Genomic DNA, 17126 nt, shown 5'->3' with positions numbered 1-17126 from the left:
TGGAACATGGTGGGATATACGATTCAATTTCCAAATTTCAAAATCTAACTTCGCAATATGTTTGCACATTCATGATCTTGAACCTGCTTGAACCAACCGGAATATAATTATGTATTCTTCACTGTAACTGTAAGTTCAACTATAATCAATTTCTCCTATTTTCCATCACATTTGCTACTTTTTCAGTAGGCCCTATCATTAAAGGAACAATCTATTATCTCTTCACTGAACACATTGTATTATCATGTATTTATCTATTCATACAAAAATGTGTGAAAGCAACAGATCGGTGATCCATTTTGCTTCCATTAAAACAATGATTCACGTAGAAATACTACGGGTACGTATTTTCAAGTAACTAACTTGCATCTTTTTCAACATTTTATCCTGTACTGTCTAATGGAAAATAAACTTCTTCAATGTTGTTTTCTATCACGAACTGCTTATTATTGAATCACTTTTTGCTATTAGAAAAAACGACTAGCAGTCAGATATTTTACAATAAATGAATTAATCACTCACTTTGACAACGAGATCTGAGTGATTAATTCATTTATTGTAAAATATCTGACTGCTAGTCGTTTTTTCTAATAGCAAAAAAAAATAAACATTTTACCAACATACTATTAGTATGAGATTCTCCAGAAGTTATTCAATTATTTTCATCTCCTATCTTCACTTTTCTCATAAATTTTTATTTTTTACAAGAATATTATGAAATTGTAAATATTTTTCATATAGTTGGATAATGTGGGAAGTATAGATACTGAAGTCGAAAAATATTTTTTGGATTTTTATACTCAATCGGCACACACATACAAAATAAATAGATAACTTATGAAAAAACTAATAATAATGATAAAGGAGATAGCAATCATTTCAACAAAAACCCGATTGAAGATAACAGGTCATTTTTTACAAGACAGTATAAAGCTTATAAATAAAAAATGAATACGGTGAATGGAAAAATTCCAATGTGTTTTCATTTATCACTTTCTATCATCGAGAAATTAGGAATTAATAGACCTCCATGAATATTTTTCTGAGAAGATGAATCCGTTCGTTGTTTTTTTTAATGAAGCTTAAAGCAGGAAACTTAAAAAAAGTGTAGCCTACCATGATTTTCAAAAATTTCTAACAATATTCTGTAGTTTTGTAATTGTAAAGCTATGGGTGGTCTTTTCTAGTTTGAATAGCCTACATTAAAATGTGGCTAGGCCTACATGTTAAATATTCTGTGAGGTTCGTTGAAACAATATAAATCTCACTCAAGAATTGAGAAAAAGACTTATTGAGAATATTTCTTTCATTTTTTCAGCCTATTAAGATAATGTGATAATTGAATTAGATATTATCTGTTGATTTGCGTAATCATGATATGAATTATCGATCAGAACTGTTCCCATAACAATTATAATTTCAATAGTTAATGTCACTCTCCATGCGTTGATTTGTTTCCTCTCTGTTTAGGTGTTGATGGTAATGTGGATTTTGATGATTGACGGGTCGACTCCAACGAAACACTGTAAATAGATGAGTAGCGTTATTAGTCTCAATAATAATTCCCAATGATCATACTGTATCAATTATTATCATTATTTTATTCATTATCGTTGAAATATTACTATGTACTGTTTGTAACTATCACTATAATTGGAAAGTTCAATGCTAATAGCTCACACGGTCATCCTATCTACAGAAAAAAATTATGTTCATTTTTTTAATTGAGTCAGTCAAATCATATTTGAATATTGCTCTTCCATTACTTCGATAGGATGGATCAGTTAGACCCGAGACAGTCATAGAACAACTTTCAAATGAAAATGAAGATGTTAACTTCATATAAAGTCATATCATTTGAAATTTTCTTTTATTACTCCAATAGTCTTGATCAGGCTAGCCTACATCACTAAATCTCAATATTCCATTTTTTTTTTCATTGTTCATTTTTTTAATTGAGTCAGTCAAATCATATTTGAATATTGCTCTTCCATTACTTCGATAGGATAGATCAGTTAGACCCGAGACAGTCATAGAACAACTTTCAAATGAAAAGGAAGATGTTAACTTCATATAAAGTCATATCATTTGAAATTTTCTTTCATTACTCCAATAGTCTTGATCAGGCTAGCCTACATCACTAAATCTCAATATTCCATTTTTTTTTTTTTTTTTTTGCTGAAGGTGATGCCCATGAGCTCTAGGCTTGTGTGTGGATAATGCGCCAGATGATAATAATAGATGAATGAACTTTCAGTTTTAAGTGCATACCGAACCACCGGGATGCAACTTCACAACTCATGAATCATATTCAGAGGAGTTGGCTCCAACGGTAACCCTTTCAAAGGGTAACCCTCCGTAAACAAAGCCGTAGTGCATTCGTGTGACGTCAACACAGGTAGGGCTCCTACACCAATAAAAACACTAGCTGATATAGATCAGTTGAAATCAACGAATTTTTATTGGTGTAGGAACCCTACCTGCTCTGACGTCACACGAATGCACAACGGCTTTGTTTATGGAAGTAGTGGTAGCAGGCGCATGATCCTTGAATTATCTATGCGATAGCTTATCAGCGTGACCACTAAGTCAAACCGCTCCCTACAATAAATTAAAAAATATTGAAAGATGACTTACTGTTTATCAATGATAAAAAAATTATAATTTTATCAGGAATTCACAATATTCTCATTTTTCAATTGGAGTTTTCATGGGTGATTTAATATGATGACATGAATGTGATATTCCAATCATTTTCCAGACTAATATAGCTCAGAATGTTTGTTTTTCTCACTCAAATAATATTTCATTTGTCTGCCTTACCTGATAAATAGAATTAATCGATATTACCAATTCCCAATTGCACAGTATAAGTGTGCTAGAGGAGACTTTCCTAATCCAGAACCTAAACAATAATTTTTCCGCATAATTAAAGTTTAGGAAATATCATTCATGTTATCAAGCAGTGGAATTTACAGTTTCAAAAGCCTTAGTCTCGTACAAAAAGCAAATTTTATTTGTTGGAAACTATATGATTGTCAAAAGCGTGTATTTGCACTAAGGCCTACCTTGATAATGTTTGCCACATATAGCATGATAAGTCACCGTCACGGCAGACCTTTGGTTCACGGGTGATGGCTTCGATTATCAAATGTCTTCCTTCTTCAGCAGCTGTCAAACAAAAATATGTTTTAAATTTAAATCAATACCATAAACATGAAAACAATCGAATACTGAATACCATTTTTTCCACAATAACACATTATTTTTCCTTTCGTGATTATTGATTCCATCTATATAATGCATAGTATTTGGTAATATTGAGCAAGTATCATTGTTGCCTCATAGAGTAAAAAGAAGTTAATTTTATTTTTCTCAAAATGAAATATGACAACATCATGTCACGTATTCTTATGTCAAAGGCTCTAGAAATGATCAGGCGCGACATGAAAATTCTGACACCAGATCTGAGCTAGCCAGCTGTGTGAAGGTGATTATTGGAGCCTGATTGACATAAAAGTGAAATTTGTAGCATGTACATGAACACCCTATATCATGAGATATCTTCTCATGCTATCTTTCCTACATGCTTATTAATAGACAGTACTAACAACTGTTCAAAATTCTGTCATCACAGCTTACTTGTTAATTGAGTGACGATAAACTTTTTTGTTGAGGATGATGCCCACATGAGCTCCACGCTTGTGCGTGGGTAATGAGGCGGATGATGATGGGAGAATACTTCAACTGCAGCTCAAGGTCGATTCAGAACCACCATCAAGTGATTTCTTAACTCTATATTTAGAGGAGTCAGTTCTTGAACTAGTCATCCATCAACAATAATGGGAGTGGAAGGTGCATGTATCATAACTTATCTTATCGATAGCTTATCAGCGCAACCACAGATCCAATCGCTCCCCGATAGCTTAAGATCTGATTAAGATTAAAACGGGTAGATTTCTTTCTATCCCTGTATAGGTACTTATACAAGGCTATTATCGTCGTATAGTCATATCTATTTAAGTCTTATTTAATGTGTTACCTTTGCTCAGTAAAGCTCTATCTATTTAAAGATCATTACGTATGGAATGATTCATTCGCAAGCTAGCTAGTAGATACAGTAATCCTTTGTATGTTTGTCCTATTTGTGCCTCAAGACACCTATCTCAAAAAAAGTTTCTTGATATCCTATCTTCTCATATTATAAAGTCCCCCATTTATCGATTCATCAATTTATTCTATTTCTATTACCCAATCTCATGCTTGAAGTTTTATCTAGGACAGCACTCAGCAAACAAAAGTTGGAAAAATCCCATTATTCCAGAAAATTACCTCCTTTAGACCTAATCGGTTCTGGGATGTAAACAAACATGCACGTACAAAAATGAAGCAAGACCGCTCACAGTAGGTACGAGATACACCCAACATCTTTGCCAAACTGAATATTGAATTATATCACAGTACCTGATTTAGTGTAAATATGTAAGCATTATGAACTGGCATTTACGAGTCTAACAATAAAAAGCGAATCTTATAACTCACATAAACGCAAATTTTATGTTATTGTTGTATCTCCTCTCTATGAATTGACTGTATAGAAATACATTTTATAGAAATGTATCATTTCTATAAATAAATTATCTAGACTACTTCTAGGAGAAAATTTTGTTTGGAAAACTCACCAGGTGTAGTAGTACTGGTGGTAGTGATTGGTTTCTCCTCCAACTTGGGCAGAAACAGCAGCAAACAGATGACCGCAATGAACTTGACAATCATCTTGAAGATGAGAAACTTGAGAATGACCTTGAGAACGGTGGCAATCGTCAGTCCAATGGGAATCAGGGAGCTGACGTCATAGTTCTTGAGGCTGAACTGCGCATGAGCGGGACTTAGCTGAGCGCTGATTGGCAGATAGGCGCTGCCGGGTCCACTAGCCGCTGAAGGAGATGTGAAGGAATCGCTGCCGGGAGCGTAAACGACGCCCGGTGGAAGCGAGCCCTGTGATTGGGCGAGGGCGTCCAGGTAGGAGTCAGCTGCTGTGCCGACAGCCAATAGGGTGGCGAGGCGGAGTGTGTGCATACTGGGCAGTAAATTTCAAATCTGAAATTCACAATAATTGTTAAACTTCTTAGCCACAGAAAAGTGATAGTTTCAATTTGAGTAAGATCTGTCCAACTTTAGAGTACATTGTTGTTTGAAAATAATGGAAACTTTGGTTAGTATGAAACAGTTTAATTACTTTTCTCACTCACCTCGTTATAACCACTCTGAATATTTATTCATGTATGGATAGAGCAAACAATATGTGATATTACTCAGCAAATTCTTCAAGCCTCAACTCCTGGTGGGCAACTGGCTTGAGCCATATGGCCCATATCCCATAAGGAGAGGACAAGTGTTATACACTACGACATAATGAGACTGTCACAAATAATGAATTCCACGCTTTCACAGTTGATATAGTATAGGCGAGCTGCTGAAAAGTAATTCTCAATATTCCAATGAATGAATAGTTTCCAAAGAAGACTAAATAGCTTTCAAAATTTTCCGACATAAGAAAATGTCAGAAAATTTTAATATAAGCTCAATGGTTGATTTTTTAATTTTCAATTCATTAGTATAATTCAATTTGAGAAATGAGATTTAAAACTTGTAAATTTACGGCGCATTCTTCTTATTTCATGGACAGAAAGGGTGAAGAACTCTAGGTATTGGAACAAATTGGGACGACAGTGGAGGTTGTTCGCTGTACTGTATTAAGAGTCAGAAGCTTAGGTATTTTGGACATGTGATGCGCAATGAAAAGTACAGATTCCTGCTGTTGATTGTAAAGGGCAAGATTGAAGGAAGCCACCGGCCTGGAAGAAGGAAAACCCCTGGTTAAAGAACCCGAGAGAGTGGTTCAACATGGATTCGACATATCTGTTCCGAGCTGCAGTCAATAGAATCCAGATTGCATTGATGATGCAATGTCTGTTGCGGGCCGGCATATAGAAGAAGAAGAAGAAGAAACTTCTATGGGCTACATTTTTGTTTAATTTCACGTTTTTGATGAAAATATTATAAAGGGGGCAAAATGCAGGTATTGCTTCCCCGGAGAGATTAATTAGCACAGTGAAGCCTCTGGCGGAGTATCGGAGTTTTCCAGTGGGGGAACAGACTATGGGAAACAGGGTAGCAGACTACTGCTACCTGCTGCAGACTACTACTACTTCCAGATTTCACTGGAAGTAGCAGACATGTGGAATATCCCACACTGTGAGATGTGAGATCCATGGATGGGTAACACTTCCGTCTCTGGTAGTAGCATCATATTATTATAACAAATAACCCCCCCCCACCACCTTGGCCACTTTATCCGAAACGCTAGCGTCCCTTTTTGTGCCCCTGCTCCGTGGACGTGCAAACGCCCAGCTCGGAGACGTAAGTTATAAAATTGGGCCTACGAGTATTTTTCCAAGCTTGTAGAAAAAGTGGTAAGCCTGAGACGATTTTCATGTTTCATACGACAAACTATTCCAAATTGAAAAATTCAACTTTTTATCTATTGCATCCTCTCCAGTGGACCTTCAAGTATCATTTGTACATTTCCTGTCTGTGTTTAAGAACACTCTTCCACTCTGTTCATTCTTTCTATTCAATATTCACCATCTTGATGTCTTTTGTCTTAAGGCTCCCCCAGAAGGGAGAGGGATTCTTCTTGAGAGGAATGAAAAACACTTCCAAGAAAAATACTACTAATATTATTTAATACAATCATTATCAATGTCTCACAGCTATGAAAAGTCTATGATTGGTATTGAATGAAATTGATTCGAAAACAACAGGTTCAGTATTATCCAACAGATTAGACTGAATTCAGGAACTGGATTGGGGATAAAGCTGACATTTTTATCAAGCAACAAACGATATAATAGGATGTAATACGATTAAGGATAGGATAATATTGTTCGGTTGAAATTATCAAAAATATTTCACCATTTTTCCTAATCCTTACTGGTTGGACTCCCGCCGGTATGCTCCGGCATTCATCCTAGCTATTTACAGATAACTCATAAAAATAAATGAGAATAGGAACATGAATGACCGTTCAAGTGTGGAGAGCGACTTGGCAGGCGTTTGATTGTGATTTCAATCCTTATCGAGATTTTAGAACCATGTCAATGTGCCAATCAGTATAAAACAATGCTGCAATTGCTGTTCATGATCATCAGACAATCAAACTTTCAACGGTGAATTTCTAATTGAAAGTATGTGAGTTATCCTCCACGTTTATTATCTCGACATTTTGTTCTCAATTTATTCAACGCGTAAATAGCTTCTCAGTTTGAGCTGAAATTTATTTTTATCATTAGTATATTCATACTGCAATTATATAAATATAGCCTATATATTTTTTTCATATTTTACTTTCAATTCCAAACTACACAGTATGTTTAAGTATCATGATTTCCTTGATTCAAACAAGTGTATTCTAACTGTCTGGTTTAGTTCGACTCCTCCCTGCACACGGACAAGTCATCCACGCAGGGAGTATATTCTTTATATTTATTATTGTTATCGTACACTATTATTTCATAAATATGTCTTTTTTAATGAATAAATTAATTTGAATTTGATTTGAGTTTAATACTCATATGAATTATAACATTTATAACTCATAATAAACAATTCTGTACTCTGGTTATCTATCTATATTCCAAGAAATGTGTTATTTTCAGGCCTTATATTTTTTCCATGAAAAAATGTTATTACAGTAGAATATCCAATTATTAGAGTTCCGACCATCCGAACCGTTTTTAGGAAAAAGTACGTGAAATTTCCCGCTAATGCCCTTGAATTTAAGATATGTTCAATATAAAAGCATCAACATTCTTTTTATAAGCCAAGTATAATTTTATTTATACTGTAAAGTATTTTACCGGTTGAAATTGGACTGAATCAGGCTATTTATAGCTAATCTGATGACATGTCTTCTTAATTTCCCGTTTTTTGTATTCGTTTGAAACCGAATGGGGTCCGGTCTAAATTAATTCAGATACTCGCAGTTCTACTGCTGTATCCTATACATAATATGAGCAACTTCTGTTTATATGTTTAGAAGTTTAGGTGTTTAGATGTTTTTATGTTTGTGTTTCACCGGATCTCGAAAACGGCTCTAACGATTCTCACGAAAAGATTCGATTGCACTAGGTCTCATCCCTGGGAAAACTCGCTGAAGGACATTAAAAGGATAAATAAAAGATCATTAAAGGATTACATATTCATCCTTGGAAAAACAGCTGATAATAATTATTTCGTCGTCTGTTATGGTGATGGAAGTGAGTGAGCGAGTTCATGTGTGTGGGACTGTGTCAAAATTATGACTCAGCTGTTGAACTTTTGTAATCATTCAATCAGGTACTTAGTGCCGGTTGCAAAAAAAACGGGTTATTTTCAATCCTGATTAATACCAGTAGATCCATCTTTTTTAAATGGTCTTCTCTGATTTGGTTCACGTGAAGTTAATCAGGATTAAAATTTAACCGGCTTTTGTGCAACTGGGCCTTTGTGAGGGAAATTCTTGCATTCCTCTGGGAATTAATCTCAATTTACTGTTATTAGATAGAACATTTCTGTATGAATGTTATTATCATTTCTTCTTTCGTAATAAATGTTTTATGCTTTTGTACTCAGAGCGAAGCTCGGCCCCCGATATTTCATATTATTTGATTAATAAACAATCAAACATGAATATGAGTAATATGAGTATACCTTGAAAAGTGAAAATAAATGAATTTATTAGTTATACTTCATTTGTAATGTAAGGAATTTAACTTAATCATGATTTCCTTCAGAATACAAAATAGAGTAAGCCACATGAACTGAATGAGAGGGTCAAGTTCCCCAAAAATTGCTTATATGTAGAAATTCAAGAAGAATATTCAAACTCTTTTCAATTTCTGGAAATGTTCATATAGTTGCTATGATATGATAAATAATGTATGATATAGCCTACTATAATATGAAAAAATCTCTAATATTTATAATTATAATAGTACAGGTAATACTGTTTAAGTGATTATATAGAGAGTATATTCTTTCTCATACATTCAGTAGCTTACAGTGATAAAATTCATCAATAATTATTTATCATTAATCGCAAAAGTCAGAAATTCACAAGAATCAAATCAACATTATATATATATATATATATATATATATATATATATATATTATATATATATATATATATACCTGTAATTTTGACTTGAAATAAAGCTTTCAAATGTGAATATAGCACTTTTTGTATGAGTATAAACAATTTTCAAACCAAAACAGGCACTGATCAACATAATATAGACTATTGAAGAGCTCTATTGAGTAAAATTTTTTGTTAACATCAAATTAAAATACCTCTGAAAATAAAGAAACAAATAAAATAAGCTGAAGTAAAATATTCACTAAACTATGATATTAATTTTATGATCTATCGTCTAATAGTTGATAAATCTTTTTTTTTTTGACTAGTGGGACCTTGAACATAAAAAATCTTGGAATTGGGGTAGGCCTAACCTAATTTATTTTTTAAATGGGCTACTTTCCTTACCTATATCAGTGGGTAGGGCAAAAAAAGTAAAACTATCAAATGGATGAATAATGGAAAGTTCAGTATTTATAGTAATTATCGTAATAAACCGAATAACAGTCTCATCTCATGGACTTTGACTTCTAAAGTCTTCTAGACTTGGAAAAATTGCCTAGGTCCTAATCGCTAGGATAAGGGAATCAAACATTTTAAAAATCAAATTCATCAAACATGTATTATTATGATACTATAGTACTCACCCTCAGTAAGCTGTTCAATACACTCTCAGAAACACACAAGTCAAACTTCACAGTTCAGAGTCACAAAGTTTTTGAAAAGCTTCTAGGTGCTCCTGCCGTGGTGTACCGTTTCGAAAGTGCTTAGCAGATGAAATGAAGTCCGGCGAAACTTAGCAACTGTGACAGTAGGCTAGGAGTCCACACTACTTGACCGAAACAAAGCACGTGATATAAAGCACAATTGAGCGTATCACACACATTGATATTCAAAACATACATGGAAGTGACCGTTACACTATAGTGACGAGATTCAATTTAAAAACTCAGCATTGTTTGGATGGGAAGTATTGGTGTTATTTTTGAGAATTGCTGATAGTTTGAGGTGAATCTTTACACCCGTCCATATGCTTCCGAGTGTACAAAGATGTATATCTGTATAGATTGTGCCAAATCCTTATCTAGTTTTTAGGTGATAGATGTAGATACTACATGATTTTTGTATAAGTGATACTGCAGATTAAGACACTATATCTAGGTATTTATATTGTTTTTCATCGAGACCCATCTCGGTACCGTTAATGAAGAAATGAATGTTCGCTAGTTTTGTACATCATAAATATTATTTTCCAAATTGTAGCAGCTGGAAGATGATAAGGAATAAGGTTGTAGTTGAGTGAAGTGGATATTGTTGATACTAAGTCGCTTGTCAGGCTACTATATAGTCGAAAGTCTTCGTGATTAATATCTATTACCATATCTAGTATCCTTGTTTCAGAATTTAGCAATCATTCTCACATTTGATAGATGACAGTTTTAATGAAATAATTATGAAGTGCACCAGATCACAAAGCTTAAACTCTCAGATTATCACTTACTAGCAGGCTTTGAATTATTGATGAAAAATTAGAAATGGAGAAGAGTATAGAGAGTTCAGTAACTGGATTGACTATTCAACATGCAATGTGGGTGAGACCGATATCAGGAAAGTGAATAATTACCTTGATAAAAAAGTTACTTATGATGCATGAAAAATGTTTCTTATCATGCAAATCAGAGTAGATCGGGGCTAGTGAAGTGTTTCTTATACGCTATGAAAAATGAGAGAAAACGTTGCGTTCAAACTAGGCCTTGTAGTGCTTTCATTCAAAAATTTGGACAATTAGAATTCGGCCAACGCTCATCTTTGCAGAGTCGTGGGAAAACTTTCTTCGTGCTTGGGTTCAAAAACCATAAAGCCATGAATTATTTAATATAAGTAGAGTAAACTAGCGTACGTTAGAAAACCAAAATTCGAACAGCTATAATTTCAACACAAATTGAGAATTTTGTTAATACCTTCTTCCACAATGATTGCCTTATCTTACACTATCAATCTTGAAAATAACAACTGAATTGATTATAAATTTAACTTTCTATTTTAAATACAATTTTTTCGGGTGTGTCCCAACGTGGATTTATCATAAGCGTTGGGACACACATTGCTCTGGCTGGGACAGTGAAACGCAATATTCATTTTTCCAGTCGATTTTTTATTTGTAGAAAAAACATACATGAAACAACATCTTAATATAAAAATGGTCATATAGAAACATTTATAGGAATATTCGTGCATAGGATAATTAGATTTTTCACAAAAAAGTTTAATAGAATAGTTCACCGAATGTTTTTAGAGGAATAAGTGCAGTTGGGCCTATGTGCATCTAATAACGAATTTCACCTCTCAGTTTTATATTGGAAGAAATGTTTTTTGCCATGAAGTTCCCTTTTCAACTTATGGGGAGAATGGCACTGCACCAATTTATTGACCTTTACAATTTTGATATTACCGACTCTCACTACTGTTACAGTTGGATTGAATAAATAACTGGATCTTAATTTAATCATTATAGAGAATTTACCTTAATAATCCTTTTATTCGGATGATATTAATCCAAAAGTTTAATAATTCAGTTGGAGATTGAATGGTATGTCACTGAATACTCTATTTTCATGTTTCTAATACGTCCTCAAATAGTATAGTGCTCCTTACTATAATACTGTTATAATTATAATATGAAAATGTACTATAATACTTGAATGCTTTCCTACTCCTGATAACAGAAGAGAACTCAACTTGGTTAGAAATAATACTAGTTTGCTATATAGCGGTACTGATCAAGTATCTTCCAATTTTTTCAACTACGTTATCATCAGAATTTTCCATTTTTCAAAGCTGGAATTGCATCGTGATTTACTCACTTCCATATTCCGATGTATTAGAAGGCCTACGGTACTAGCAATCATTACAAATCATCATTTATTGGATTTCCTTAGTATACTAGGCTATCGCATAATATTTTTAAATAGCTTTCCCGAATATCCATTCAATATAGTAGGTACAGTATCATTTCTATTTACTTATCAATTCATTTGCATATCAGGGTTAACTAGTCAAAGGGGAGTTCTTTATTATAAAATAGCCAGCATATCTGTTGTGTTATCCTCAACACTCATTTTGAATTCAGTGAATCTCTTCTCAACTGATTTTTCTTTCTATAATTTCTTTGTATTGTTTACATTAAAGATTGAATTAATGTATAATTTGAATTCTCTTTTTTATGTACGATTAATTTTTGAAATTGTTGATATTTTAAAATTTTCTTATTCTTCTTATAAGAAGAAAAAATTATTATCTGGCAACAATATTTTAGAATGATGTTTCAAATTTTGTTCTTGTAGCACAGTAACCTAATACAGCAGTATCACGTTATAGCATGTGAATACTTATTTTTCTGTTACTTTTGTTGTAACATTTGGCTCCTGCGCTTAGACTGTTGCTTTTACCTTTGTTTAAGAATCAGTTAATTGTTTTAGAATTGTTATTTTTTTACTTTCTATTTATTATAGCCTACTACTTGTTTATTTATTCATAGATACTAGTAGAATGTATCGTAATAACTTTAAATATTGTAAAATAGAAAGAATAAATTTGATTAAATTTCAAATTGAATCCACATAGAATCATCTTATAGGTATTGAGTCATTTATTCATTTATGATGTATCCAATTGCGTAGTAGGCTACCAAAGCTCAATCTCAGAACTCAATTTTTATTTTGATCTAATCATAGAACTTGGTCAAATATTTCTAGAAGGAAAATTTGCTAAATTTTCAAACTAATTAATGAGGTAACCAATCGCATTTTGATTATACGCATTAGCACTATCACTTATATCTCTATATATAATACATTCAGAGCCACACTAATTTACCAGAGATAGAATAACTTCTTCAAGATGAACAGTTTTTCGCTGATAGCTCTTTTCCTTCTGGGTGAGTATTCTGTGCATTTATTCTAAATTTGAAATATTTTCATTTTTTTTCAAATTCCTCTCAATTTTTAAAGCATTATTTATGCAATATTTCAATACTAATTGAAATTCTTTGGATTTGATTCTCATCAGAAATGAAACCGATATCGTTGGCTTTGGAAAGTAAGGGAGATTAATGATTTACTTCTACAATCTCAATGTGGCCCAATGGAGCATGCTTTTTCATCATTAAATAAAAGTGATTCATTGTCTTTTTGAAAAAATCAGGATCCTCATGACTATACTCTCTGGATATAGGTATGATTTTAATGTGAGGAAATAATTTGTTTCAAATACTAATACTATAGAATAAAAAAATCTTAAGAATAAAACTGTATAATTTTCCTCTACTAATACGGTATATTCACTAATCCCTCCTACACCCCCCACAAGACAAAAAAAAAACATAATTCCATTTTATCAATATACCGTATCACTCAATATTCTTCCACCAAGTATGTCTGTTTAGTCATAAATATCATAATAAGAAATACCTTCATTTGCAGAAATAGACTATTTGAAACACATCAAGATATGCATCATAATATTACTATATATCGTACTATTTTAATATAACTTTAAAGTGAAAAAACACTCACATTCTTTGGTATGGCTGTGCAATACCAGCACGAAACGGTCGTCGCCACACCAAAGAATGTGAGTGTTTTTTCACTTTAAAGTTTTATTGAAATAGTACGATAGTACGGTAATAATAATGGTGAAAACAAGATGGATAACCAACAACGGACGTGATAATAGTAGGCGTTTAACGTGCAGAATCGTGATCAGGGCCTTTATAAATTCAGGAACATTAGGTACATATTATTTTTTCATACATTTTCAATAATATAACAATATTCAAGGTTTACAAAATGATACCTCACTATATAATATATGTGTCGAGGTTATCATCAAATTAATACAAATTTATGCTACAACAGATAATAAAAAAAATCTAAGACTATATCTATTACTTTAAGCATCACCTAGCACAATGATACCAAACCGAGGTAGCCTACTATTTTCTACCTATAGATAACCTTATTTAAAAAAAATACTACTTAAATCTAAATCCTACTTACTATTAGTTCCTCACTACTTTGTATCCCAATACTGAATAACCAATGTCTAATTTTTCTTTTGAAGCTATTGAAATTTTCCTCTCCTTCGATTTCTAATGGTACTCTATTAGATATTGTTGCCCTAAATATCCTAGTGATCTGAAATGCTGTATTCATTCAAATGCTGTATTCATTCTTGGTACTTCTTGGTTGTAACGTTCTCTTATTCTAGTATTATGGCTATGATTTATGATATGGTTCCTATTTTTATGTTTTTCATAAACCCTAATAACAACAATATATACAATTGCCTAACGCTGAGTACTCTATTTTCTATAAATAATAAATTCTACTTTGCAACTTACACAAGTCAATATAATAAGAAAAAATTTCAGGTATGGTAGGCCTACATTGTTTGATATAAATGTCTTCATTTTGCTTGAAATAACAAATTTGTATATTCTCCACATTTTTCATCGGCCTATTCATTTGTAATATTGATAAAATAATACATTAATGTTTATGTTGCTATAGGCCTTATGGCAGTATGTATCAGTGGGCAGTATGGGTCAGTGCACTGTCGCGTGGGGTGTGCGTGCGCCAGTGACTATGTGCCTCAGTGTGGTAGTGACCGCAGGACCTATGACAACGAGTGCAAGCTCAGGTGTCAGCAGTGCTTTATACCAGGTATGCAAATGCAATTCATTCATCATATTCGCTATGATAATTCATCACGCTACTTGATTTCATATTAATAATCTATTTCACAGTACCCTTCTTTAAAAAAGTTTCTTATATGAAAAACACGTTTAAAAAAAAGTTTTTTAAAGAAGGGTAATATTAAATTATCTTTTAACTAAGAAATCAAGTAGCCCGGATGAAATACGTTATTATTTTATATCAAATTTGTTGAATAGGAATTGAAGTTTTGGTATTTCTCCATGATTCAAAAACACAGTTTTATTTTTCCACTTCCACATTCAGCATATTCGTGTACGAATGATCTGTATACAAATCTAATAAATGTAGTAGTGACAATAATGGAACTGTATTTTTAATCATCTGATTCATTTTTTCTTAGAATGAATCAATTGTGTTACCACATTCAATTACATGGTACACATTGAGAGTTATTATATTGATAATAATTGTACATTTGTTCATTGTACAGTATATTGAACATTTTCACATATTACATGTTCATGTAAATAGTGATAACAATAATGAAACTTTGGAGCAATTCTCCTATCTCAAATATCTTGTATAATCATGATGAAGATACTGGCAACTAGATGCATAGGTTTTAACAGATCTGTGAAACGATCCATCAATATCGAAATAGCAGCACTTCCAAGGAAACCAAGATAAAGTTTTACAGTGAGATTTTGCGGCACCTACACTAATGTATTAAGGAAGTGAAATGGAACATAGATGAGATGCAAGCATCAAAGATGAAGTTCCTCCGCAAAACATATGGATGTATCAAGGAAGATCGCGAAGAACAAATAAATGATGGGCATGTTCAATTCTAAACTAGCAAGGAGTAGGCTACGTAACATGTGACAGTGGTAGGTTGAATCGGTAGGCTTACCTGTTATACAACAGAGAGATACTGGATGACAATGAGATGAAAACCAAAAATTATAAAAAGGCGAACAAATTCACATAGACTAATTGATAAAATTTGTTGAATAAGAATTGATATTGTGGATTTTTTTTCATAATTGGGAAACACATTCATGAATGTGGATGTGGCAAGAATTAAACTGTGTTTTCCAATTACAAAATTCAATTATTGATCATTTAACAAAATATGATAGGTACCTTGTAAGCATCACTCCAGTGCTAGTCAATGAACATTATTTTTATCATTGAAAGACACGATTAAGTGATTGTAGATTGAGGAAAAAAATAATATGTTTGATAAAAATCATCAATAATTTATTATTTGTTGTGATTTCCAGGTTTGGTGAGATTGTTCGAAGGTCGTTGTGAAGATCGTCTTCTCCTAGCTCCAGCTGCTCCTCTCATTCCTCTCGTCTACTACCCATCCAAATAATTAACAATATATACCAGAAAACAATTGGAAAATATATTATGTTGGCAACCAATAAAATTGAGATCTCATATTCTGTGTTATTTGGCTAACACATATTGACTTGATTATTGATAACAAGGACTGGAATAATTATTTAAGATAAAAAAGGTGATAATTGGAGGAGAAACTTGAAAAAATGGCAACCAATAAAATTGTCTTTCAAATAGCTTATAATGCCTGATACAAATATAATAGCATATTCTAATTTAATATGTATCATAATATGTTGTATGGAATTTGGGGTGTATATTATTCTGTCATACGGTATTATTCAGTAAAATAAATGATCAAATTGAGTTTTTCATCCTTCAAATAGCGTTTATACGCCTACTAGTATAATGCTATATTTGAAGCAATTTCAATTGAGATTTGACAATTGACAAAATCCTTTCAAAATATTGCAGTTTTTAATAACTCTTGCCAATAAATTAAATTAATTTGCTTTATAAAATTGATCTAAGTTGAAAATAATATCAATTTTAGGACTTGAACCAATTTTTAATTTCAATTGACATGTGCAATACTGCTGACAAAATCCTTCCAAAATATAACTGCGATTTTCAATCACTTTGAAAGATATATTTCATTTGTTTTATAAGATCGATTTCAGTTTCAAATAATATTTACTTTAGATCTTGAACCAGTTTTCAATTCCAAAAAGCATGTTCAAACCTTATATATTCTTATTTCAATTCAGTTTCAATTTATTTTATTAAATTTTAATGCACAATATATTTTTGAAAAATCATTTGAAAGTGAATAATGATTTAATCCCTTTAAATAAATTGGCGTTAACATCAAAACCTTATTG

General features: G+C 32.4%; 2 protein-coding genes across 2 annotated transcripts; one reads left to right on the top strand and one right to left on the bottom strand.

Moving 5' to 3' along the window:
- Positions 1-1074: 1074 nt before the first annotated feature.
- Positions 1075-10048, bottom strand: LOC120350862. Its single transcript, XM_039425911.1, has 4 exons — positions 9829-10048; positions 4683-5100; positions 3069-3171; positions 1075-1523 (listed from the first exon to the last, which is right to left on the bottom strand). The coding sequence occupies exons 2-4, from the start codon at positions 5077-5079 to the stop codon at positions 1433-1435; spliced, it is 591 nt and encodes a 196-aa protein (XP_039281845.1). The 5' UTR covers positions 5080-5100; positions 9829-10048; the 3' UTR covers positions 1075-1432.
- Positions 10049-13020: 2972 nt separating this feature from the next.
- LOC120350864 (turripeptide Lol9.1-like) lies at positions 13021-16346 on the top strand. Its single transcript, XM_039425913.1, has 3 exons — positions 13021-13118; positions 14752-14904; positions 16182-16346. Exons 1-3 carry the CDS (start codon positions 13082-13084, stop codon positions 16274-16276), a joined length of 285 nt encoding a protein of 94 aa, XP_039281847.1. The 5' UTR covers positions 13021-13081; the 3' UTR covers positions 16277-16346.
- The last annotated feature ends 780 nt before the right edge of the window (positions 16347-17126 follow it).

The sequence above is a fragment of the Nilaparvata lugens genome, chromosome 4 (assembly GCF_014356525.2).
Source record: "Nilaparvata lugens isolate BPH chromosome 4, ASM1435652v1, whole genome shotgun sequence".
Taxonomy (NCBI): domain Eukaryota; kingdom Metazoa; phylum Arthropoda; class Insecta; order Hemiptera; family Delphacidae; genus Nilaparvata; species Nilaparvata lugens.
Note: the sequence above shows the minus strand (reverse complement) of the source record. Positions and strands in the feature narration are given on the sequence as shown.

What these genes read in the sequence shown, in the direction of transcription:
- LOC120350864 (XM_039425913.1), top strand. Translation starts at nt 13,082, where the DNA reads ATGAACAGTTTTTCGCTGATAGCTCTTTTCCTTCTGG. An exon ending in GATAGCTCTTTTCCTTCTGG is followed by an intron (nt 13,119 to 14,751) that starts GTGAGTATTCTG and finishes ATGTTGCTATAG; the next exon opens with GCCTTATGGCAGTATGTATC. An exon ending in TCAGCAGTGCTTTATACCAG is followed by an intron (nt 14,905 to 16,181) that starts GTATGCAAATGC and finishes TGTGATTTCCAG; the next exon opens with GTTTGGTGAGATTGTTCGAA.
- LOC120350862 (XM_039425911.1), bottom strand. Translation starts at nt 5,079, where the DNA reads ATGCACACACTCCGCCTCGCCACCCTATTGGCTGTCGGCACAGCAGCT. An exon ending in CACCAGTACTACTACACCTG is followed by an intron (nt 3,172 to 4,682) that starts GTGAGTTTTCCA and finishes TTTGTTTGACAG; the next exon opens with CTGCTGAAGAAGGAAGACAT. An exon ending in ATGTGGCAAACATTATCAAG is followed by an intron (nt 1,524 to 3,068) that starts GTAGGCCTTAGT and finishes ATCTATTTACAG; the next exon opens with TGTTTCGTTGGAGTCGACCC.